The 25,035-nt window shown below is 44.3% G+C and overlaps 1 protein-coding gene across 9 annotated transcripts in view; it reads left to right on the top strand.

Moving 5' to 3' along the window:
* RELCH (RAB11 binding and LisH domain, coiled-coil and HEAT repeat containing) overlaps positions 1 to 25,035 on the top strand; it is an 878,561-nt gene that overhangs the window by 543,341 nt on the left and 310,185 nt on the right. For all 9 annotated transcript variants that reach the window (XM_078687764.1, XM_078687757.1, XM_078687759.1 and 6 more), the window contains 2 exons: positions 143 to 299; positions 18,776 to 18,899. In XM_078687764.1, coding sequence (XP_078543890.1) covers positions 143 to 299; positions 18,776 to 18,899 — 281 coding nt within the window. The remainder of the gene's footprint in view (positions 1 to 142; positions 300 to 18,775; positions 18,900 to 25,035) is intronic.

The raw sequence follows: 25,035 nt of genomic DNA on the forward strand, positions 1-25,035 counted from the left end.
TAACACAACATTGCATAATGTGAAACCTGAGCATTTGTTTTGCATGTATGTAGTTTTTCAGATATGTTCATTTGACTTCTCCTTAACAAGAGCTTACTCCATGAATTTTTTGTTTTTCATATTTTGTCACTCTTGTTTTCAGTGACCAGATTCCCTCGGCCCATTTCACCTCTTCAAGATGTGGCAACAATCATTGGGAGCAGAGAACAGTTGGCAGTGCTGTTACAGCTCTATGATCACCAACTGGAACACGAAGGGACAACAGGCTGGGAAAGTTTGCTGTGGGTTGTAAATCAGCTGTGAGTGTTTATTGTTGCTTCTTGTTTCTTCCTGTGACGTAGTAATGTCCTATCCATGGTTCTGTAACATTGGCTCATTACTGATGTTCACTGTGTTGTTCTAAGCTAGTATACAAATTACACATTAAGATAAGTGTTGGGTGAATCTGCCATGTTGGCATTGATAAATAGTGCGTTCTTCATCATGGGATCTTTGCTAATATTCCTGATCTCCGAATTGCTGTGCCTACTTGTACGATCGCTAAACCTAGAGATATTACTTTTTTACCGATGCTTACTTAAAATAATTTTTTTCTTTCTTTTTAGAGATAGCCAATTACGCTATTAAACTGACAATAGGGAGGGAAAAGAATTTTGGCCTTTTTTCTTTTTTTCCTCAAACGGAAGAAAGTGCTGAGAGAACAATTTGTTGCCCCTTTCACCCCCACCTCATCCCAGAGAGCTCTTCTTTAGCAGTTGACAGGCAATTTTTTTTTTTTTTGGTTAAAAACTTTTATTGAGCAACAAAATCAGGGTTACAGAGACGGGCCTACAACCTCGCGGGCTGGCCGCTAAAATCAAGGCACAATGTGGGAAAAACACTTGCGGCCACTCCGGAGGTCAGGCACAAATTGGATACAAAATGTCGCCCAAAGTATAAAACAAGATAAGGCATTTTTCTTTTTTATACACACCAAAAAGAAACAACAAACAACAAAGAAGGCGAATGCATAATAAACGGAGTCAGCCCAGAAGGAGGAGAGAAAACCCACTAATCAGGAATATGAGATCATAATCAGTAGGACAAAGCAGGGTGGGGGGGACAGCGGGGAGGACAGGCAAATCAAAGGACAGTATACAAAATTTCAGGAACGCCGGCCTAGGGCGATAAGGTAACATCGGGGGGCTCAACCAATGGAGGAGCACAAAGACAGGCTAATTTTTAACGTTACGCTGTTAGAAGTCATGTACCTTGGCCCTACCCATATTGTTTTCTAATATTGACAATTATTGGTTAGATTGGTCAAATTTATGACTGAAATCAGAAAGCAGTTACAAGTCAGTTAATGATCATCTAATACACTGCCCAGGGCCTTTCCTTTTTATGCTTGTGTTCCAAAGTTCATTTTATAAATCCTTATGTTGTAAGAGGGGGGGTTCCGAGTAGAGTTCCAGCATTAATACTTTTAATTTTGATACTCGCTTGTTTTTTAATGTAATTTGTGATGCAAACATTGGCCAGTCTTACTTTTCTTATTGTAAGGATTTTTACTAATTCAACAATAAAAACATATTGTATTGTATTGACTGGGTGGGGGGTGTCATTACAGGTGGTGGGGGAGTAGATATACCCCTTCTGAACCAAATGTGTATTGGTTAGATTGATTCAATGTTTACTAAATTCAACATTGTTGGTGCTGTTGTTCAATCACAGCAATGTTACATGAAATTATTTATTTTTGGCAACAAAAGTTAAAGGGACTTGCGTGATTTATGTACCTATGCATTTGTGACACTTGCTCTGTGCAGGTATTCATAGTGTAGGGCCACTGAAAAATTAGATTTCACTTCACATGTAAGAAAACTTTAAGAGCATCTTTATTACATTAATCTGGCAGTTATCATCCCAGGAAAGCCTAAGAAGCTGCTGCCTCCAAATCATTGCTTTGAGAGACCGTTTTGTGCCCTCGTCAGAAAAGACTGCGACAACTGTGCAAGGAACATCGATTGCATCACTCTTGGCAGCCTCTGAAAGTCTTGGCATTGGAATCCTCAATGTTCAGGATAGCCAAATCATTAGAGTGATTACCATCAAGTTCAGGGGCTAAGAGATCATTGATAAGAGATAATCTGGTTTGATGTCTACTAAGGAAATCAGGACTTCAGAATCAAGGCATACAATTTCAAACCGGTCAGAGTCGAGGGACAATTACTGGGTATATAGAAGATGAGTTGGTCTTCTCATCCACAGCTTATAAATAAGATGCATCTCCATTCAGTCCTTCCTGAATAGCTGTTGACAAAAGTTGACATCCTGTTTGAAATTCCTTGAATTAGATGTGTTAATTTTGAGATGTACAGCAGAGGACTCCTTCAAGATACTTTGCTATTAGTCCTGGGACTCCTTGAGCCGAAAGTTGGCATGTTGTTAATGTCACCTGTGTCAAAGGCTGCAATACCTTAATTTATTAAAAACTTTAGACTAACTAAGCACGATCCAGTGTTTGTTATAATTTTAGCCGTCGCAAACCACTACTTTACCTCTAAATCACTGTAACATTGAAAGCTCTAATAGCATTGGCACGTTATTCAGCAAATACATTATCTCAGAAGAACTGATGTGTCCATTGTGGAAGAACATAATAAAATTAATGTTATTCCCTCAATCACTTAAATGTCAGGTCATAGTGACAAATGCCTCTCCAATGATAGTGGTCCCACAAGGACTTGTATCTGCTAATTCTCAATGCTGATTGGAATGAATAGTAGGATGAATATGTATTACTCTTTATGCGAAGAGACTGGATCTAACGGAAGAGGTAGGACCTCCCTTACTGGCCTATGAAAAATAATATCTCTATCAAATCAGTCTAATTGTAGAATTAGCAAACAAATGTTCCAAGAACACCACTGAAAACCATCAGCAGGTTATTGATGACCATGTTCTCAACCAAGTTTTTCATCACCCAGGAAAGCCTCGCATAGATCTCTCCTATTAGCAGGTGACTGGTTCCAAAGTGGATATACTCTAGAAGAAATGCCCAAGATATTTCTTTATACTCTTCCACTAGTCTATCTTGTACTGAAAGCAGTTATCAGGTAGAAACAGCTTAAGATGAGAACTATTTTAATTGCCCAGGGGTGACGTCACCAGTATTTCTTCATAGAGATACATCACCAATAAAAGTATCCACACAAGAGATTGCCTTACAAAGCTCCAGCCAAGGGGATATGATTGAATCCTTGATACAAAATACCATATCCTGATTTTATCAATTGTGGCATATCTGGGGTGTCTTCATGCCCTGGAAACTCATGAAATACAGTCCCTGGAGTTGACCTTTGTCATTGTGTGGATTAAAAACTCCCCACCCGGGTGCCCAACTCTACTGGACACATGGTGTAATTCAAAGTTAATGTATTTTCAACACTAGCTGATTCATTGCCATACATGAAAGTCTCTTGCATAATTTGTTTTGTTTAATCTGTTTTGTTATTATTATTATTTTTTAAACAATGAAATAGAGGTTTACAGACGCAAATTTTTTTAACACACTTTATTGGTGACCATGGCATATTACATAGCATACATAGAGTACATCAGAGACAGTCTTTTCTCTTTTCATTCCATACCTTATTATATCGTTGGCATATACAAGTTGTATTGAGTGAGTTCTGTTTGATAAATTTGTCCTGGGACCCGGGCTATATTATCATTAGTATCAGCAAAGCAGCATACTATCAACGTGAGCCACATCAAAATTAAAACAGTGTGTGAATATCGGTAACAGAACTGAACATAACCCTTCCCGTTAAGTCCCTCCCTCCGCTCGCCCCTCCCTCCTTGACTCCCGGTCAGAGGCTCCCTAGGGGTTCGTAATAATTAAAAAAATTCACTACAGACAGATTGCTTCAAGGACCGATGTGGTCCAGGGCTAGAAAATGTTATTCCTGGTCTCAGAGCCTAGGGGTCCACAACCATCTGGCATCTTAGTATGCTATGTGGGCAATGTAATTCATGCGGATGACAAGTCAAGTGTTTCAAGTTCAAGCAGCATAGCCTCCCATTCTAGTGAAATGGGGTGTTTCCGCATCCCTCTTTCCTCCTCTCTGCGGAGAGCTGCCCTTTCCACTCTCCCCCACTGAAGCATGTCTGTCTGCCAGACAGATACAGCCAGGCATCTTGGGGATTTCCATCTCATCGTGAGAGCTCGTACCGCTAGGATAAATGTGAAATCTAAGAACCTTAATCGTACCTTTTATGTGTCTTTGAACGTCTCCGGTGACCTATGAGACAATTTAGAGCTTCGGCCGGTACTGGGAGTTGTGTAACTGTGTTCAGTGAGGTGCAGATTTTCCCCCAATAATCTCTGAGGCACGGGCAGGACAATAACATGTGGAGAAAACCCGCCTCATCCTCTCGACAGCTAGGACAGCAGTGGAGAGGAGTTCAGAAACATGCAATGGATCCGTTTGGGCGTGAGGTACGATCTATGCAGAACCATGGACTGGATAAATTTAAGTTTCGTGTTGCGCAATACCTTTCTGGGGTGTTCTAGCACATACGCCCATGCCTTGTCAGTAATTTCCAATGGAGAATCTTCAGACCATTGTGCTCTGAGAGAGGTGAGTGCAATAGCAGCGTGTGCCCTAACCCCTGTATACAACCACTGCACCAAGTGATCCCCAGTTCCCATATAATACAGAAGATGTACCAGATTGTGTTGTGGAGGCTCTTTCCTCTATGGGGCCCAAGTAGTCCGTATGTAATGTGTCATGGTGGCATGCAGTAGGAATAAGCGTGTCAGTGCTCCCGTGCTCCGTGTAAAGGAGTCATGGTTTAGCAGCGTGCCATCGCCAAAGAAGGCGCCTATGTCTTCCACCCCAGCATCTGTCCAGTCCTGTATCCTTGCCTTCGATAATCTACCCTGTGGTGTAGGAATTCCGAGAAGGGGGATGTTTGTGGTATAAGGGATAGCTGCGTTGGTATATAATAGGGCCCTCTTCCTGCATTGCAGGGCGGTTCTCAATAGGGATGGGCATTCTGGAGGAATCTTGGCTCTTGGCAAAAGTAAGGAGTGCAATTCGCCTCGATCAAGTCTCTGTGGTGTGAACCCAATCTCCTGTAGAGTTCTCGTTGCCATCCAGTATGATAGCTGTTGGAGCTGGCTGGCGTAGTAGTAGCTTCGAAAGTCAGGGACTCCCAAGCTGCCACTGCGTGTCTCCAGTTGGAGTTTTCGAAGACTTATCCGACGTTGCCCTACAGACGACACATAATTCCGATTATTGCATGTGTTTTCATTGCAGAAACATAATTGATGCCCACAATCTCATCTTTTTAGTAGCTGTGAATTAACAGACATATTAGCTTTAGATCTAGCCTGACTTGCATTTAAACAGAGTGAGAGATGGCATTTCATTTGAGATTCTGCTATAGTCTACTTGGCAAGTGTAAAACCATGCAAACAGATATTGTGCATGAGCATATCTATGTGTGTCTATGTTACGCCATTGAGAGCCACAGATCCCTTTATCTTAGAACTTATGAACTAATAGAACATTGGAGAGGGATGAGGGGCGGAATGAGCCTGACCAGTAACAATGATGAATGACCGTTTCTTTCCTGATGCCTTGACCTCTTAGTTGGTACTCCTGTAAGGGGTTGTGTGACCACGGGATCCACTTTTCTGCCCTGCTAAGTATATGGTGTTTTCACATCTTCGCTGTCTATAGGGGTCTTCGCAATTATTAGCTGGATTCGACTTGTCCTATGGTTATGTTGTCATCGGCGTCTCCCGGGGCAAGGGCATTCCTGAGTGTCACTAGTATTGTGTTCCATTGGGATGAGATCGGATTATTTGCATAATCCCAAGACGTCTTCCCTGTGCAATGCTGGCCCCTCGACTTTAGCCCAGTTCAATATTGAGCAAGACCATGCTTGTAATGTTGGGGGATCTGCTGATTTCCAACGCTTGTTAAAAAGTCGTTTGGCCACATCCAATCTCTTGCATCATGTTCATCAGTTTTGGAAGGTTGCCTAAACCCCCTCCTTGGTAAATCTCTTAACTGTTAAACCTCTTAACCATGGAGGGGAGCTCCTGATTTGAGTAAATTGTGGTTTAACTGGCCGTAGACTGCTATTTGAAATATCTACACAAAAGAAGAGGACAAAAGCATGGTCCCTGCTTCGTAACAAAAATATGCAATGTGCTCAGAATGATAAGCGTCAGGATCGCAACAGCCATTGATTGGCAATGGCCTGTCTGGAATTAAGATATTTACCAGATGAGTATTAGGACATGTTACCCATTTACAAGGATTCTAAGAGACAATGTGTGTTACTGGATGCCAGGATTCAGTATGACTGGACCATTCAACATGGTGAATGCAATTGAATTTGGCTAGGTCCCTTTAACTGTGTAAGTGCTTCCCTGTGTAAAAGTGACTTTTTGACCTGACACCATTCATCTGTTCACATTAAGTGATTTCTGTACACTCGTACCTATGAAAGCAATCGAGTAGGGCAAGATTCAGTTACTGCCCTGGGCTGTAGGACTGAGAAATAAATCATTCAGCTACTTGTATCGCTAGGGCCAGCAGGAAGACTATCCAGTGTACATGTAACCATTCCTAGATACAGAATGCTTCAAGACGCAACTCAAGCCTTTCTCTGAAGACCTGTGATGAAGAACCACTAGAGATCAAAATTCTGCTACCAGGTCAGTCCAAAGACCCTTCTCAGTGAGAATTTGAATGTCCTCCTGTGGCTTTCTTAGGTCTCTCTGGTTGCCAGCCCTGCCATTGAGAAGCAGCACTATTGCATGCTCAACTGCTAGTTGAGTGAGGGAAAAATGTGAATAGTCTCCAAGGCAAACCAGTGAAATTTGGTGGCCTTGGAGATTGGTAATCTGTCCTCTTATTCTCGGAAGCTTGTTTTCCTCATTTCTCCCTGGTTGGAATGTCTGTGAAACTTCTTACAATTTCTCAGTTACCATCCAGCTGCAGTTTTTCAATCCTGCCTACCAAGGTGACCACTCTCACACAGTATTAATCACAAATTATTTTGTTCCTTAAAGGTGTGCATTTATGTTCCTCACCTGGCCCTCCAGGGACTCTATCTTAAGCTCTGCTTACCTCCACAGTCTGTGTCCCAAACTACTAGCTTACCGCACCAACTTCCATCAAATCCTCCCCCCCTCCCCCCCCTCCATCGCCCTCACTATTGTGGAACCCTTTTGCCATTGATCACAAAGCCCAAATACACCCCATGGCTTCTCCGCTTCCCTCCTGTTTGGTTCTCTGATTATCACCACCCACATCCACCTTCATAGTCACAAAGGTAAGCAAGAATTATCCAGTTTACCATGCTTCAACCAAGGGCATGTAAGATTGCGAGAGCGACTCACAAACGTTTGAGTGATTGCCCAGGTCAGACAATTATTCACGGTCTAGGCGGCACTCATTTTCTTAACATAAATATGTAATAGTGGCAGGGCAGTGCATACTCGGTTTCTAAACAACATCGTGTTCCATTAATAAACCAGTAGTATTTGACTTCTCTACACCATGATACTCAAAGCCTGAATTAAATCTTTGGCATTACCTTGAGCTTGAAGTAGCATAGGGTTTGTTAGGTTCTAGCAACTTTTTTAAAGAGTTATTATATTGTCCCTAAGGTCCTTAGGCTTTGGAGACCTCAGCTACCAGGATCACGAAGCAAAATATTATTCCTTAACCTAGAATTATTGAACTTTTTGGCCCGGCTCATGATTTTCTCCAGTAGAACAGGATAAATTGTCAAACCTCCAACTGGACCACATTGGGGAGCTTATTTGATAATGGTGGGACTGTTAGATGGATGTGTCACCTGATAAATATGTATGCCCTGAATGTAAGAACAAAACTTTCCGCTCTGAAATTGGAAAGATAATAGCCCCTTAAATGAACTGCATACTAATATGGGCTGAGGGCTTTAACGGTGCCCTGAATTAGAGAACAGAGAAGAGTATGTATGGTAGGCACTATTACGGGTTACTTAGGTGCGTTATCGTGTTCCACTGCCTTCCAGACCAGCCTTCCTTGTTCAAGTACCCCATTTTGGTGGGTTTTCTGAGGGGGCTGAAAAATCTGTTCCCTCCAACTCACTATATTTTGTGCCCAGCGAGACCTTAACCTGCTTTTAACTTTGTTTGAGCCCCTACATAGTTGTACTGTAATGTTGACTTTAAAACTGTGCTTTAGTGGCCATTACCTCAGGCAGATGGGTGAGTTGCAGGATCTCAGTTCCTGTCTACCTTTCACATCTTTTTGCCCCAACAAATTGGTGTTGTGAATCAGGGCTGCTTTCCTGCCAAACGTGGGGACTCCCACCTGGGTCTGTCAGTTACCCCTTCCCCCTCTATCCCCTGTTCGAGGAGGAGTGGTTGCTCAAATTGAATCTTAGATGAGCAGTCAACTTCTACCTGAATCACACAAAGGACATACTGCTGGTTGACCAAATCTTCCTAAGGTACTATGGTGCCAAGGAAGACAAGGCAGGGCAGAAAAGGACTCTGTCTAGGTGGATGATACTCTGCATTAAGACCCGATACACTTTGGCTAAGAAGGAATCTCTGGAAAAGATCAGAGCTCATTCCATCAGAGTGATATTCACTACTGCTGCTCTTTCCAGAGGGGACCCAATAGCTGTGATATGTAAATCTGCGACATGGGCATCTCTGCACACTTTAGCTAAGCATTACTGCCTGGGTTCCGAGGTGCATAGAACTGTCTACTTTGCCAGATCTGTTTGAGTATTCCCTAGTTCAACCATCCATCAACCCTACTTCTGGGCAGGAACTCATGCCCACTGCCTCCCGTCCAAGAGATATCTGGGAACCATTTCTGCGGTGGAACAGGGATAACACGCATACCCCTGATTCTGGGAAAACTACCCCTGAGCCGCAAGTGGGAGATACTGGGCAAGGAGGGGATATCCGAAGGTCTCCGTCTGCACTGTGAAACATTCCTTATTAAGTGTAATCTTGCCTGACGCACCTAGAATTCAGTTGATGTTTGATTTTATTAGGCTCCACCGCCTACTGCTAAATGTTATCTGATTATATTTGTATCTAAACATGTATCTTTATACAATGTCTCCCCATGTTACATTGACCTTACATGCCTTGATTAAGCGCGAATGTCGACTGATACTCTTGCGGATACCAGCTACTCCATGAGAATATGTTTCTTGGTTGTACTGACTGTTGCCTACTTTGTTGTTTACTCAACTGTTTCTATGAAAAATCGTATCCTTAATCTGTACACTGCAGTGGAAATTTCTAACTTCACGGTTTCGAAGAACTACATGATTATTTCTGTAACTGCTATGTGATCATCCTACAACTCTAATAAACAATTTTTTTTTAAAAACCCTACTTCTGGGCAAGTTACTGCTTGAGAATGTATTTTACATGTGAGGAATCTGCAGGTAGAAACATCCATAAGAAGAAAAAGTTAATTAGCTGTGGGAATGATCTTTCTGTGGATATTCTCTATACCTGCAGATTCCTCACTGTCCCACCGCCTCCCCTTTTGATGGATGTGTTCTAAGGAAAGTTAGTAAGATCCCAAATATGAGTTGTTACCACACTACACACTATTACATCAATGTCAGTCTGTTTGTTCACCTCGAATGCTGATGGGGGGTAAGGGATACAAACTGACATTGTTGTACTGGGGTGGGCGTTGCATGACTTTGGTGATGTCATCTGATGCCACTTCCATCGCTGATGCAAAGCCAGCTTCCCCTACCAGCGATGTGAGAGCTTTGAGGTTTCCAGATGCAGTCTGACACCTGGGGATTATTCTACATTTTTGTAATCTGCAAGTTGCCAGAATACCTACCCGAAAGATCGTTACTGCAGGTAAGTAACTTTTTTATTCTTGTTTAGCAGGGTGCATATATAACCAGGTCACAAGTCTGCGTCTGCATTCAGCTGTGAATAACAAGTGGAACACTTTGTATGTGTCTATGTAACTGGTGTTAGTTATCCATAATAATAATAATAATAATAATCCACATTTGTGAAGCGCACAATCACCCGTAAGGGTCTCTAGACACTGGGGGCCGTCGGGAAGATTAAGCAAGCTATTGCCCAGAGTCACATGGTGCTGGGCTAATTTGCCTCCGGTGCCAGGGATCGAACCCAGATTCCGGAGTCAGTCGCCCTAGCTGCGGCGCCACACCTCTTCCGATCCATAGGATCTTAGCCATCGGAGTTAGTGACCCATAAGCTAAGAATTGTAAGCTTTGACGACCAATTTCATTTACCAGCATGTCTTGGTCGGAACCAACCTGAACAATTCAGAAATTCCACTAGGGTAGAGGCATATAGTGGCTTGGGTGTTTTTACATACACAGCGCGCCCAGCATTTCATGGCAACAGATGGCAGGATATTGGTGTAAGTAGATTTTCCATGTTGATTCAAAATTCTTGGGATGAATTTGCCTTTTCATAGTTCCATTCCTAACTGTCCTTGTTCTCAAGGTAGATCGCCTTCCAGTCCCAATATGCATCATTCTTCTCTGAGCAACTACACCTCAGGACAAAAGTGGCATTTAGTTTTTGTTTTTTTAAGAGTTTTATATAGCGGTAACTAGACCCGGATGTATCCGAGCGCTTTACATGAGCACCAGTTACTTTACATACGCACACACATACATTTTTGTTAGGCACGGGGAGATTAAGTGATTTGACCAGAATCACAGAATGCTTAGCATCCCTGCAGAGACTCCAACCTGGTTCCCCAGCTCCGAGGTTGACCGCCCTAGCCATTTGGCCACAATTGATCCCCGAGAGAGAATTTCTGTCCTAAGAAGTTACGCTCTTCTACATAGGGCAATCCATTACCTTGCTGACCTTCTATGCACCACCTCATCCCTTCAAGGGTGACTAAATATGTTGCCTTAACCCAAAAAGGGCCCTCCGCTCCTGCATTGATCGGGCCAGAAATTACTGGCAAAACAGCCAACTTTTGTTGGTGCAAAGAAAAGCAAAGAGGTGCAAACAAAGACTATCTCCACATGGATTGTTTTATGCATTAAGATCTCCCCGGGAGGCATGTAAGCTCATTCCACCAGAGCAAACCCTTCTACCAGTATGTTGGTGCTTGGTGTGCATGTCATGGACATTTGCCCAACTGTTACGTAGGCATCCCTCCACACGTTCACTCAGTGCTACTGCCTGGCTAGCCAGGTCTGACGGGGCAGGCACTTAGTCCGATCTGTCCTGCAGGATTTCCTGGTTTGAGCAATTCCACAGACTCCATTAGGAGAGGTGTACTGCTTTGGTATCTATTCACAAGGTAAGGACCTACAGTTAGAGTCTCATTCAGAAGAACAAGTTACATACCTTTGCTAATGCCTTTTCTAGTATAGGCTCCATCTAATTGCAGATTCTTCACCGACCCTCCTCGCTCTGCGAACTGGGCTTGTTATTCAAAAGAACCCTTTAAACCATGAGCACCAGTTCTGTTGAATAGGCTCATACGGTCCGTTGATATTTCACTTGAAAATATCTACACACCTCACCATATGACTTCCATGGTTCCGTGTCCAACAGCATGGATGGAATATCAGAAATAAACTGACCTCTGCTTGACGTGGTGCTTTCTATATATGGAGGCCCAGATGTCCTATCCATAATGGATGGATCTGAGGTAGAGAAGCACAATGTCACCTGTCAGCGCAAAAGGAATTGCTTTAACGTTTCCGGATCTATGCCGCCACTGGGAACATGTGCAAGGTAAGGAATCTGCAGTTAGTGTCTCTGCCACATGTCTCTGCCACAAAATGCGCTACTGAAAATAGGTAACTTGTTCTTTCATACAATGGCGGGCACCTATTCATCAAAAAGACAGTCCTGTGCCTGTAAAGCATTAAAATGGGCACACACTTTGCCGGCTGTCTGGGACTGTTGCAAATATTGCAGACCCTTTCCTGCAGCTAGAGACAATGGCAGGCAACTATTTATCAAAAAGCCAGTCCGGAGTCTGTAAAACATTGAAATGGGCACAGACTTTGCCCGCTGTCTGGGACTGTTGCAATTATTGTAGAACCTTTCTTGCAGCTATTGGTATAACACATGGTACCTGTCAAAAGCGAACACACAGCAACACTTCTGGTGCTAAATATCAACACTGTGTGTGAATAGTTGGCAGAGGACCTAATAGAACAATTTCAGTGACCAGATAAGAGCGACCTCCATATCATATTCCCCTTTATCAACTAAACCATGGTCCCTACTGCCTTTTCTACTTCAGCAAGGGAAGAATTGTTCATACCTCTAGGTTTGGAAGTCCAGAACATACGACAAGACAAATGGGCTGCTTCTGCAATTAGACTGTCATTCCCTATAGTTACCCAAAAATTCCTCTAACACTCCACCACAAAAGAGCTCTGATGTCAGTTCTTTACCTTCTGTGCCAAATAGTGATGATCTGGTTAGAGCTACCCTCATTTTTTTGACCGACTTTTTTCTTGATATTTTGTCACCCTTTTGTTATAGAATTTCTCTCCTTGAGCCGCAGGATATCTCCTAAGAAACCAGGTGGTTTCAAACCATGTGGTGCCTGTCACAGGCATTTGTCTGTGACAGACCCACACTTGGTGTGTTTATGGTGCTTGGAGAGGGTCCAAGACTTGTGAGGCCTGCGAACGATGAACCTGAAGGCGCTGACAGAGTGATCCCTCAAGCTCCTCACCGCACAAAGTCGGCCGACTCCGCGACGCTCAAGATCCCGGCTATGCGGAAGATGAAGTTGAAGAGGCCATCAACTTCGTTGTCCCCCTTCGAAGTCTCTGAAAAGTTTGGGGGTGATCATCTCTGAAGACCTTTCGATGAGACCTCAAATCAACTCAGTCACCTCATCCTGTTTTTTCCATCTTAGGCGGATACGCAAAATCAGTTGGTTTCTTACAAGGGAGGCCTTAATCCAAGTCGTCATCGCTCTTATCACCTCCAGGCTCGATTACGCCAATACGCTGTATGCAGGTATTCCGGCATGCCATTTACATCGGCTGCAGCTGGTGCAGAATCAGGCTGCCCGCCTGATTTTCCGCCAGCCTAAACACCAGCACGTCACCCCCCTCTTGCGCAGTCTACATTGGCTGCCGATCTCTAAGCGCTGCATCTTTAAGTTGGCATGTTCAGTTTTCAAAGCCCTCTCCAAGGCAGCTCCGGCCTTTATTTCATCCGCCTTGACACGCCACATCCCCCTCCGAACTCTTCGCTCTGCATCACTTAACCTCCTTCAGGTACCCAAATTCAAACGCAAAAAACATGGCGGTTTGAGCTTCTCTGTTTTGGCACCTGTCAATTGGAATTCCCTGCCACCTTCACTTCGTCTATGCCCCAGTTATGACTGCTTCCGTAGCTTACTAAAAACTCGGCTCTTCCAGTCTGCCTATGACTAACCTCCCCCATCCTTGATCACTACATTTGTCAAGAGCGCCAAAAAACCACTGGTGAAAGTGCGCGGTATAAATAATTTTAATGTAATGTTTAATGTAATGTCTGGACGAGGCACAAGAGTGTTGGTACTCCAGGCCTTGCACTAAGGCGGAGCCTGAATCAGGGACTGCTGTGCACTTCCCCGACTTTCCCAGAGTCAGAATGACCCCTTCCTTGCTTAAGGAATGGTATGAGGCCAATCACTTCATATTTGGGTGGCCCAGCTGCTGTGGAGCACCTTCGGGCCCTCACTGGTGAGTTCGCCCTTGGCAGCAGTCAGGCCCCATGGATCCTGATTGTAGCCACCGGCTAGATGGAGGCCTTCCTCGGCTCCAGCTCCAGTCCCAAAGGCTCCATCCCCATTGTTCTTCCCGACTCTGACACGGAACAGGACGAGTGTCATCCGATGCTGGTTCCAGCGCCGACGGGGGCCATACTCATCGGATCCCGTAAATGAGAACGAGGACAACTGTTATGATAACTGGCAGAGGCTGGTGGATTATACACCTCACCTGACACTGGCTTAATCTCTCCTCCTACCATAACAATGGGGGAGGGCGCCTCTTTCGCTATAGTGGTGATATAGCACGTCTGAGATCTTGGACCTTCAGTGGCAATCAAGAGCAATGTCTTGATGGAAGTGCTTCAGCCAGGAGTCGCCCCTTCCAAACCTTTACTCACCTTTAATGAAGGCCTTACCAACATCCTACTTAGGCCTTGTTCCAAGCCCTGCACAGTGGCTCCTGTGAATAGCACAATTTCCCGCTGCCACCGCCCTGCTCTTTTGAATCCCAGTTTCCTTACCCAGCACCCCAACCTGGAGGGCTTGGTAGTGTGTGGTATCTTGCATGCCACTCTAGTCTGTCCTTTCTCTATGTCCTGTTCTCTGCTGCTCAGCCAGTCTCTGTGATGTCGTGGAATGTGTATGTTTAAGAGTATCTGTCAGTTTTATCCTGTAGGCTGAGCAGCAGGGCTGCTGCTCCCGGTGGGGCTTCATACTTTGCACCTTGTAACCATTGGGTTATCTTACTACTTATCCTATGAAATTGGAATGGAAATAAAACTACAACTTAGATGCAGCACCAACTGAGTTCCCTACTTTTATTAGATTCTACACTGTCCAAGCCTCCACCTCAAGGATCAATTCCGGCGCATTCCCTACCACTCTACCAGATAGGGAATTCAAGAGGCTGGATACCTATGGCAAGTGAATGTTCTCTTCCGCCAGCCTTTTACTGCGTTTGGTGAAAATATGTGGCTGATATTCCCATACAATCTGAAATTTGGTTGCACAAGTCCTGCCACTGGTCTTGTAGGACACCCAAGTCATACTCTCCTGAAGCTGCTTCTGACCGGAGAGACACAGCAAAGTTTGCCATACGATGTGCACTGGACAGGACCAACTCTTTGGGTAGATCCATTTTATCATCAGTGGCCTTGCGGCACCACGCCTGGCTGAGAACCACTGGCTATTTAAGTCTCTTCCAAGCCTCACTTATGGACATGCCCTGTGATGCTTTTTGGAAAGAAGGCAAACTCCATGCTGGAGCACTTTAAGGACAGCAGAGCAATGGACAGGTTCTTGGGCTTGTCTATGGCTCCACACCACCCTTATCTCCCCTTTCGTGGCCACAGAAGGGGACCCCAACTACCTCCCAGGGACCACACCCAAAAGGCTTTCTGTCTTTTCGTGGCAGAGGACGTGGGTCCTGTTGACCCACTGGGACAGGTAGCCAGAGGTTGGGACAGTCCACTACTTCCCGGCAGCCTCCAAGCCCCTTTAGTTTGTCCTCCGATCATCATGGGCATCCAGCGGTGGGCATAATACGCCATCACCTGCAACACTTGGACCATTGGGTTTTGCAAATCATCCAACGGAGCTACTCCCTCCCCTTTGTAACTACCCCTCCACCCATGCCACCCACTTGTGACCGGCTGGCAGAAGACCACCTGTCCTTGCTATGTCAGGAAGTGCTGGTACTCTTGGCCAAGGTACCCATAGAGCGGGTGCAGGCATCAGAAGTGGGTCGTGGTTGCTATTCCTGCTGCTTTCTGGTCTCCAAGAAGGACAGAGCCTTTCATCCTATCCTAGATCTGCGCCTTCTCAACCTCTTTGAGATATTCAAAATGCTTGTGCAACTCCTGTCTGCCCTGGACCCGGTAGACTGGATGATGGAGTTGGGCTTGAGGGCTTATTTCCACATCCTCGTACTGCCTGCCCACAGACATTACTTGCAGTTCCCAGTGGGCCAAAAGCACTTTGTTTGTAGTGCTCCCCTTTGACCCTACCAGTGCCTCTCTTACCCAACAAGAGTGGTCTGTGGTGACAGATGCCTCACTTCTGGGATGAGGTGGTCATCTGGGAGAGGTGGAGATCAGAGGCCTCAGTTATACAGTAATGTCCGGTCACCACCTCAACCTATTGGAGCTTCGGGCGATTCGCTTGCCATTGAAAGCCTTTCTTCCTTCGATCAAGGGAAGACTGGTGCAGGTGTTTATGGACAGCACGACCGCCATGTGGTTCTGCAAAAAACAGAGAAGGGTAAGGTTGTGGACCCTTTAAGAGACCCTCTGTCTCTGGACATGGAAGAAACACCAGGCTATTTCCCTGGTGGCGAACTCTCTGAATGCCAGGGCTGACGAACTCAGCCAAAGATGCCTAGCGGATCACGAATGGGGTATTCATCCGAAAGTGGTACAAGGCCTCTTTCAGTAGTGGGAGAGCCTTGTTTAGATCTGTTTGCCTCCCCATAGAATGTGCAATGTCTGTAGATGTGCTCTGGAATTTCCAAGACGACGATCGCTCAGAGATGCTTTTTGTCTCGAGTGAGCCATGGCCTCCTGTGTGCCTTTCCACTTATACTACTCCTGTCCAGAGGTCTCAAGAAGATCAGAAACAAACAAGCCCAAGGTATTGAGATGATATGCTGTCGCAACAACAGGTTAGGGTTCTGTACCCGAAACTGGGTACTCGCCACCTTTATGCATGGAGATTGAGCTGCGACGGCTAACAGCTTTTGACCTTCCTCCAGAAGTCTGTGATGGTATTCTGGAAGAAAGGCATCCCTCCACCAAATTGATATATGCCTGCCGCTGGGATAAGTTTGTGGCATGGTGTGATTCTCACAACATCGACCCTCTTTCTGCACCGCTCTCTAGGGTCCTTTTGTGTACTTTATCATGAGCCCAGCAGGGCACTGCTCTGTGCACAATTAAAGGTTATCAGCCATTTCAGCATTTTTGAGCTTGCTAGAACAACCTGCTTTATTCAGATTACCTGTTGTGGCTAGATTTCTAAAAGGCATGCAGCACGTTTACACCAAAGCCATTCATTATGCCCCAGTGGGATCTAAGTCTTGTTCTCACTTTTTTGATGTGTGCACCCTTTAAGCCTTTGTGCAATTGCCCTATTAGTCTATTAACCATCAAAACGGCCTTTCTAGTGGCCATAACATCAGCCAGGAGGGTCAGCGAATTGCAAGAACTCTCGGCACACCCTTCCGACACCAACTTCTACCTCGACAAGTTGGTTCACTGGACACATATGCCTACTTCCTTCCAAATGTTGTGACTTCCTTCAGTGTAGGCCAGAACATCAACTTGCTCCACCTCATCTCTCCAAAGAGGAGAGACTCCACTGTTTAGACCCAAAAAGAGTGCTGTCTTTCTACCTTAATCTCACAAAAGAGTTTCAGGTGGATGATCAACTCTTCTTAGGTTATGGAGAACTAAGAAAGGGAAGCTTGGGCCGAAATGTACCATAACAAAATGGATAGCGCCTTGCATTAAGATGTGCTGCACATTGACCAAGAAGCAGCCCCCTTAAGGTTTGTGTGCTCATTTCTCCTTAGGTAAGGCTGCAACCACTGTGTTAGCCCATGAAGTCGCTGTCCTGGAAATCTGTCAGGCAGCAACGTATGCATCGTTGCACACATTTACCAAACACTACTGTCTGGACATTCAGCTCTGTCGCAATAGGCCTTTAGGCTGTTCAGTCTTGCAGGACTATTTGGGTTAAATTGGCTCCACACATCCACCAAGTTACTTACCTTTGGTAACACCTTTGCTAGTAGAGACTCTGTCTCCCCACTCTGGGAGCCGATTGCAATATAAGGAACACCCTTCTCTGGGCGTTAGTATTTCACACCAGTGGTCAGTTCTCGTCATGGCTCCAAGTTAGCACGCCATGGTTTCAGGGTTGCACCTATATCGGTACCAAACACGTAATTTCCTGCTAGACAACGTCGACGTGGAACTGAATGACACCCCCTGCCGGTGCGCAGGGGTCCTGCTCAAAACGTCCAGATCCAGTCTGATGCCTGGGGAATATTCTACTGTAAGGAATCTGTGGCTAGATAGCCTCTACCAGATGAGTTGTTAAAAAAAGTCACTAACTTGTATCCTGGAAGAATAATAATTACTGATGTTCATGAAGCGCACCATGGAGAAGGTACTCAAGAAGCAGTAAAATGTAAATGTACTTACTCCAGACATTGCTAGTGAAAAGGAAATCGAGAGAATCCATGACTGTTCTCGTTATGTGATCCCTAAGCACAATTCACATAGTGAAGTGTTTTTAAATTCCCTACAATATAACTACACTGGAATACTGTGATTACAGACAAGTACCTTGATTGTCTTTGCTTATTTTAACTTCCATATTATTGACTGTCAAGTGTAATTTTTGGAAAGCAAGAATACCATCTATTCCTCAATAAAAATGCAGATTTTACTTATTCATTGCATGTGATCCAACTATCACTTTGCAGCTCTGTTCTTTGAATGCAGTTTTGTTTGACTCTCTGCTCCATTTCCAGAAGTACCATTTCTGTACTTCATGGTAGACCTGTGACAGAGTTTCATGATTAAGTTTATTAAAGATGTTGAGATGTTAATGTCTCTGCCTCTAACCTTCACAACAGCTACATTCCCAATAAAAAACAAACTCCCAAACGAAGTATTATCTCTTGCTTTTGTATTGACACTATTGTGGACACTTTACTCCAATGGCATTTCCCTCTGACAGTGCAGTAGTTTAGTTTCTGGGTTGTGAAATAAATGGTGCAGTTTTATTACGGTCTTTAATGTGAAATAGACAGAAATTAATAGTGAGATATTAAAGAAATATCTATGCAGTAAGAAAAGGAAGGTATGCCTAAGTATTTTTCATTGTTTATGTCCAAGAAGAGATTTCTTCCAGATTGTGATGCAAGAGAAGTGGCCGTTAGACAAAAAATGTAAAGTTTCTACACGTTGCTGAAACCGTTTATTCTCCCGTTTCAGGTTACCTCAACTCATAGAAACAGTTGGTAGAATCAATGTTGCTTCCACTGCTTGTGTACATGAATTCTCCAGATTTTTCTGGCGGCTATGCAGAACGTTTGGCAAAATATTTACTAACACTAAGGTAAAAACAACTTCAAGATTAATTAGTTGTCTATTTATATAACAATTACATCACACAGTAGAATGTATTGGTGTTTGTCAAAAATAACTTCAAATTTTGGGACTTCTTTACAGAATTCTGTAATTCGTCAGCATCCATTTTTGCGGTTGGTGGTTCCATAATGTTTGCACGTAAAATGAAATTTCAGTCTTTAGGTTGCAGTATACAGAGGTTAATGTTAGTTATAGCATTCAAGACCTATTATAGGGAAGCAAATATGAAGACATTTTTGTTATCCTGAGAACAATAGTTGTTTTTAATTGCATTTTCTTGAAATTTCACGTTTGTTGGACCTTACTTGGACCTCATTGAAACTTTACTTTATAAAAGCAAGACAATTCTATATTCTCTATCAGGCCCAGAGTATAGCTGTTCAGATGTTGCCATCTCCACCACAGGCTGAAGTGAAACCTCTTAAAGGTGGAATTGGAAGACCAGTCCATTGCATTCATGATATCCTCCAATCTAGTTCCCAGAGAAAATGCTTTAGAGGTCATAGCCCAGCTGGTAAAATGGGCTCCAAAAATATAGATGTTAATGCTAGCCTCTAAAGAGCGAGTCATGGAATGGCCTCAGGAAATAGCTTAATTGGAGAATGAAAGGTGTCCTGCTAGGCATGTTCCCTGTTGGATACTAATCTTTGATCAGACCTTGTTCACTCTTGTCAGATGGAAGCCACTTTTTTGTTGGGAGCCTGAGATTGATCTGAACGGAGTCTATTACTAACCCCAGAAACACTATGCTCCAACAGGGTGTTAGCACTTCCCTTCCTCGAAGGCAAATACCAGATTTTGTAGTAGTGAGATTGCCTTATGCAGATACCGCCTAAGTTGATAGAGGGATTGGTCTATCTGAAGAATATCATTTAAATAGACTGAGTCATACCTCCTCCCTCATCACCCTCTGCCCCCGAGTCCAGAGAATGCCTGTTGCCGAACTGAACAATTTCGTAGAGCAACGGGTAAGCAGATTGCAGACTAAATGGAAGGGTTCTAAATCAGTACACCTGATTTCTCCAGATAAATTGAAACATCTGTTGGACCATTAGGCAATCATCTTTCATATTCAACAGGATATGCCCGGGGGATGGAATCCCACCATCTTGAAGGGTCAGAAAAAAAGTCACTTGTCAAAGTCCCCAAGTTTTGTCACCAACCTTTGGTTTTTTTTTCTCCATGAGATACAGGTTGGTTATGAAATCCCTCAGGTGGAATGCTTTCAAAACTGCCAGTTCCTGATCTATAAGGTACATCTCCGCGTCCGAGAAGACTTTCGGATGTGGCCACTGACATTGATTCAATGAATCATAAAAGTGCATTTACAAGCCTTTCATTGTCTGATGGACCCTAGGGTTGTCCATAAGTACCTGCCAATTGTGGGCCAGCTAGTCTCAACCCTAGTCTTATGAACAAAGGCCAACACTTATCAAGATATCATCTTGAAGACTTTTCTCTACTCTTTAAGGACCAGGTTGCTAAACAAGGCCCCCTGGGCCTCTGGTCTCAACTTAGATGTGTTGAGATCCCCTGACTTAGTACACCTTGATAAGGAGCAATCTGCGTCTGTGGAAATGGCACAGTTTGTGTTCTCCAAAGAAATGATCACCCTTGTGACCCATTCTGACATAATCTTGTGGGAAATCTGTAAACCCAACTCCTAGACCTACTGAGTCATGTTTAGTATTTTGATAAGCAGTCTTGAAACATCCAGAAGTTTGTCCTGACAGGAACTCCAGGACCAGTCATTTCTCTTTATTAGTTCCTTGACCAATTTTTTAAGACAAGTGGCCAGTCTCAATTCCAGGTGTCAAGCCTATCTTCCGATCCAGGTTGGGACATGGACATTCTGCCATAAGCCGGGCCATACCTCTTTATCCAGAGGTTTTCTCAGGTGTCCCACCACTTATTGAGTGACTTTAACCACAGCTCATTTTTAGCATAAATGATATTTGTTCTCTGAATCCATCTGTCTCCTGTGGCCCAAGTTTTTTCTGTTCAGGTGTTGGCCGTCAGGTCCTGTCTACATCCTGATCCTGTCTGAATCCCCCTTCGGAATGGTTCCCATCTGTCCCCTGACCTGTAGTGTGGGAGCCCCTGTTTGGACAGGTTTTGCGTTACCAAGGTCACCAGAACACCCTGGTGTTGACTGCTCCCGGCTGTCTCTGCTGTCATTTGAAGCTTTGTCACGTGCTAGAATGTTATCTGTGAGCCTATCAAAGGCACTCCCACTGCCTGGCTGTTCTCTTTTTATTTGTGTTTAGCCTTGAGAGGGGCCTATCCCTACAGTTTCTGGGTTTCTGAGGACCCTGGAAGGGACCCTATTTCTTCCCTCCAGCGGAGGGTCTCTAGTTGGTAAGCTATAGGCAAAAGAAGATACTTCTCTATCGGTGCTTGGGCATCGCACACTGCCTTATTTATTAAGACATCTACCACCTGTGATAGCCACTCATCCCATGGAGTGACCTCCTCCTTCTCATCCTCCAAGCTGGCCTGTCTCTGTATATTGGATATATAAAACTGGCACTCTTCTGTTATCTCACGGTATAAGGAGCACAACTCTCAGTAAAGACGCCCGAGGGAGCGTCGTGCTACAAGCAGGGTTGTGGCGGCTACCACAGTTCTTCTCTCCCCTATTCTGATCCACTTCTGAACAGTCATCGGGAGGACTCCAAGGCTGATGCAGGACTTTCTCTGTGGTACAAAATATGCCAGAAGCATAGTTTGTCCTAAAACCCAGCAATCTGCTTTTGCTCACCATGTGTCTGCCCGAGAACTGCACTCTTGCTTCGGTCCTGCAGATATTTAGTCACAGAAGGACCACCCTGTGGACCCAGGCCAGAATTAGGAGTCCATTAGTGACCTGTGACAACATGCCACATTGTGATGTTTTCTTACTTTTTGCCACTAAATACCTGCACACCAAAGCATAGTACAAGCACACTAAATGTAAACAAAAATGCTGCTTCTGAAGCTGCAAAGAAAGTGTTTCTAGAGCTTTTACTAGACTATGCCTGTAAATGTTGTTTTGAGAGCCACCATTTTCCTACGTTTTTATGGGAAATGTATTTATTTTCTATGGTTTTATGTGTTCCCTACCTGCTGCTATGAGAATAAAGGGAAGGTATGAGACTAAAGCAAAGGGGGAAGAGCATATTCCTCACCTACAGTCCTGACATAGAATCAGTAAGTCCAGTGGGATTTAACGGCCTTCTGTATACTGTAGCCATTTTGGGATTTCAACTATTTTATTTTATATACATTGTATGCTGTAAATGGGGCTGTCTGTTTCCTGATGGATATTTCCAATCTCAGTCAATTTTCGTCTGTACATTCTCACCCACACCGTAGGATAATCACTGAGTCCTAACTAACCTTTTTTTTTTAAACTAATTTTTTTAGCATTTCAAACCAACAACACAATAAAACCTTTGCACTGCAGTGGGGGCATGATGAGCAACGGTCAACATAAACGGCATTGGAAATAAATGTGTAAACCATTAACATAGATTATAATATGTCAGCTTTAACAGAAAAAGTACAAGATTTGGACAGGGGACATCTTTAACCCCTTCGACGCTCATGACGAGCCCAGCTCGTCATGGAGTTTCCATTGACTTCAATGGAAATTACATTCAAAGCCATAAAACACCTTAGCATCCAAGTGGTTAAGAAAGCAGTCTAAGGTTGTCAAAAGCAAGAAAGAACACAAGAGCAAGGAAATCAGAGGCCCACTCTCCCTATACTCGGGCCACACCCATGCACCAGCATTTGCCAAACTCATTCCCCAACCATAAGCACCTATGTTTGGCATTACGTGTCAGGGAAGGATCTCCTCCCTGTGTTCAGGGTGAGCGGGTATTTGAAGAGTGATCATCTCTCACAATAGTTCCCATATTATCTAAACGAGGGCACACAAGAAAAATCTGGTCCCACATAGGTAGAATGAACACCCTTCAGATCCCCCGGACCTCCTCCTTACGGATTGCCTCTCTCTCGCTGTCCAACCATTTAAACAGCTCCATCCCCCAGCTGCCCAAATCTGGCACTTGTGGTCATTTCCAACACATAGTTATTTGTCTATGAGCAAAAGTCAATGCTAGATCCATAAATCTGTCCATTACCATTCTAGCCGCTCAGCGTTCCTGGAGGCCCAACAAGCTCAATTGGGGGCCCGGTACAAAGTCAGTCATTAGTTTCACTAACTACCTGAAGGCCAGTGGTTCAGAAAGGCACCAGCGATTTGCAGTCCCATATCATATGAAAGAAACCTGCTTAGTCAGCATCACGTCTAGGGCAAGCCGAAGTCACTGCAGGGAATATAGCACGTAGGTGACAGGGAGTAAGATAAGCTCGATGTAAGTAATACAACTGGATAGGTTTGAAGTGAGCATTACGAGATACTCGAGGGTTAGATTCTAGTACTCTCCTCAAGGCCGCAACCGACAAGTAAGACCGTAAATCCTCCTCCCAACGTGACCACAGCTTCATAAGGTCCGATTGTGCCCCATGTATAGGGTCCTATGAAGCAGAATGACCACTATTGTTTGCCCCTGATAATAAAAGGGTAGCACAAGCAATCATGTTCCGGTGGCTAGGCTACCCAACAAATCCACCATTCACGCATCCTATCAAAACGTATTTCAAATGGTAGAGTATTGTGAGGAGAACTCCCTCGTGGTAAAGTTTCCAGTAAGTCCTTGATCCAATTTCCTGAAAATCAAACTTCAATAAGTACTTCAGCCACACTTCCAAATCAGGTCTTGTGTATTTTATTTCCAAAGCATGAATGTAGATACAGCAACAGCCGACGCACGTTTCACCCGCAGGGCTATTTCAAGTCCTGAGGATAAGTTTCTTATCAAAGATTGTAGTTTTCACTGGAGAACTAGATACTAGTACATTGAAATTGAGATTTCTAAACAATCAGAGTATTGAATTCCCCATATTAGAGCAACAGTATGAAATCAATATCAGTGCTCCGAGACGAAGTAATCAATCGGGGCTGTGGAAAGTATCACACAGCCCAGGAACAATCCAAATGGTGCCACTCGGACCTTGATACGTCCGGAAGCCTGTGTTGTAACAGGCGTTGTGGCAGGCTCGTTTCCTCTTTGATTCCGTGATGAACGAGATACGTGTTCAAGGTACGAGTGGCACCATTTGGTGATAAATAAAATACACAAGACCTGATTTGGAAGTGTGGCTGAAGTACTTATCTAATAGCATCCGTTTCTCTTTGTATTTGCAGTGCGGAAGGGAGACCACTGCCTCCCCCAGAATCATTCCGGTGGGGGTAGATACATGACTTATCCCAGCTGGCCACCATACCCGAATGATAACTAAAGTCTGTCTTTTCAGATATTGCTCCCCCAATATCGGAGTCTTAACCTCTGAAATACAGCAGCATGCCATCTGCATATAGTGACAAATACGTGTCCTCGGAGGCAAGAAGTAACCCTTGATAATGAAGGCCCAAGCGATTCATGTGTGCATAGGGTTCCACGGCCTTAGCAAAGAATAGAGAAGACAAGGGGCAACCCTATCTGGTGCCCCGTTCAACCGAAAATGCCTAAGAAACTAAGGGGCCTGTCCAGTGGGCCGCAATGAAGCAGTTTTGTACACTTGACAAACAGAAGGCCGAAGCCCATGCCAAAATAAGTTGCATATAGAAAGTCTCAATGGAGTGATTCAAAGGCTTTCCGGATGTCAACAGACACAAATAGAGACAAAGCCAGTAACTGCTCACTTTGGTTCAAAGTCAGAAGTCATTGATAAATGTTAGGCATAGTGCAACAAGAGGAAATGAAACCAGTCTCATCCGGGTGAACCAGGGTGCACATATGTGCGAGCAGCCGGGTCATTAGTACTTTGCAGAATATTTTGTAATCGACATTGAGCATTTACAGAGAGCGCTACGAATCAAGCCTGAGTGGGTCTTTATCCTCCTTAGGTAGGGATACAATTGCAGCCTCCCACAAGGGGAGGGGGAGGCCAAACAGCGCCTCCATGAATCATTGTAGAGAGAAGTCAGTCTCGGGGCAAGAACCTAGATGAATGCAGCATAAAATTCAATTGGTAGCCCAGGTACCTTCCCACTC

The sequence above is a fragment of the Lissotriton helveticus genome, chromosome 4_1 (assembly GCF_964261635.1).
Source record: "Lissotriton helveticus chromosome 4_1, aLisHel1.1, whole genome shotgun sequence".
Classification (NCBI taxonomy): domain Eukaryota; kingdom Metazoa; phylum Chordata; class Amphibia; order Caudata; family Salamandridae; genus Lissotriton; species Lissotriton helveticus.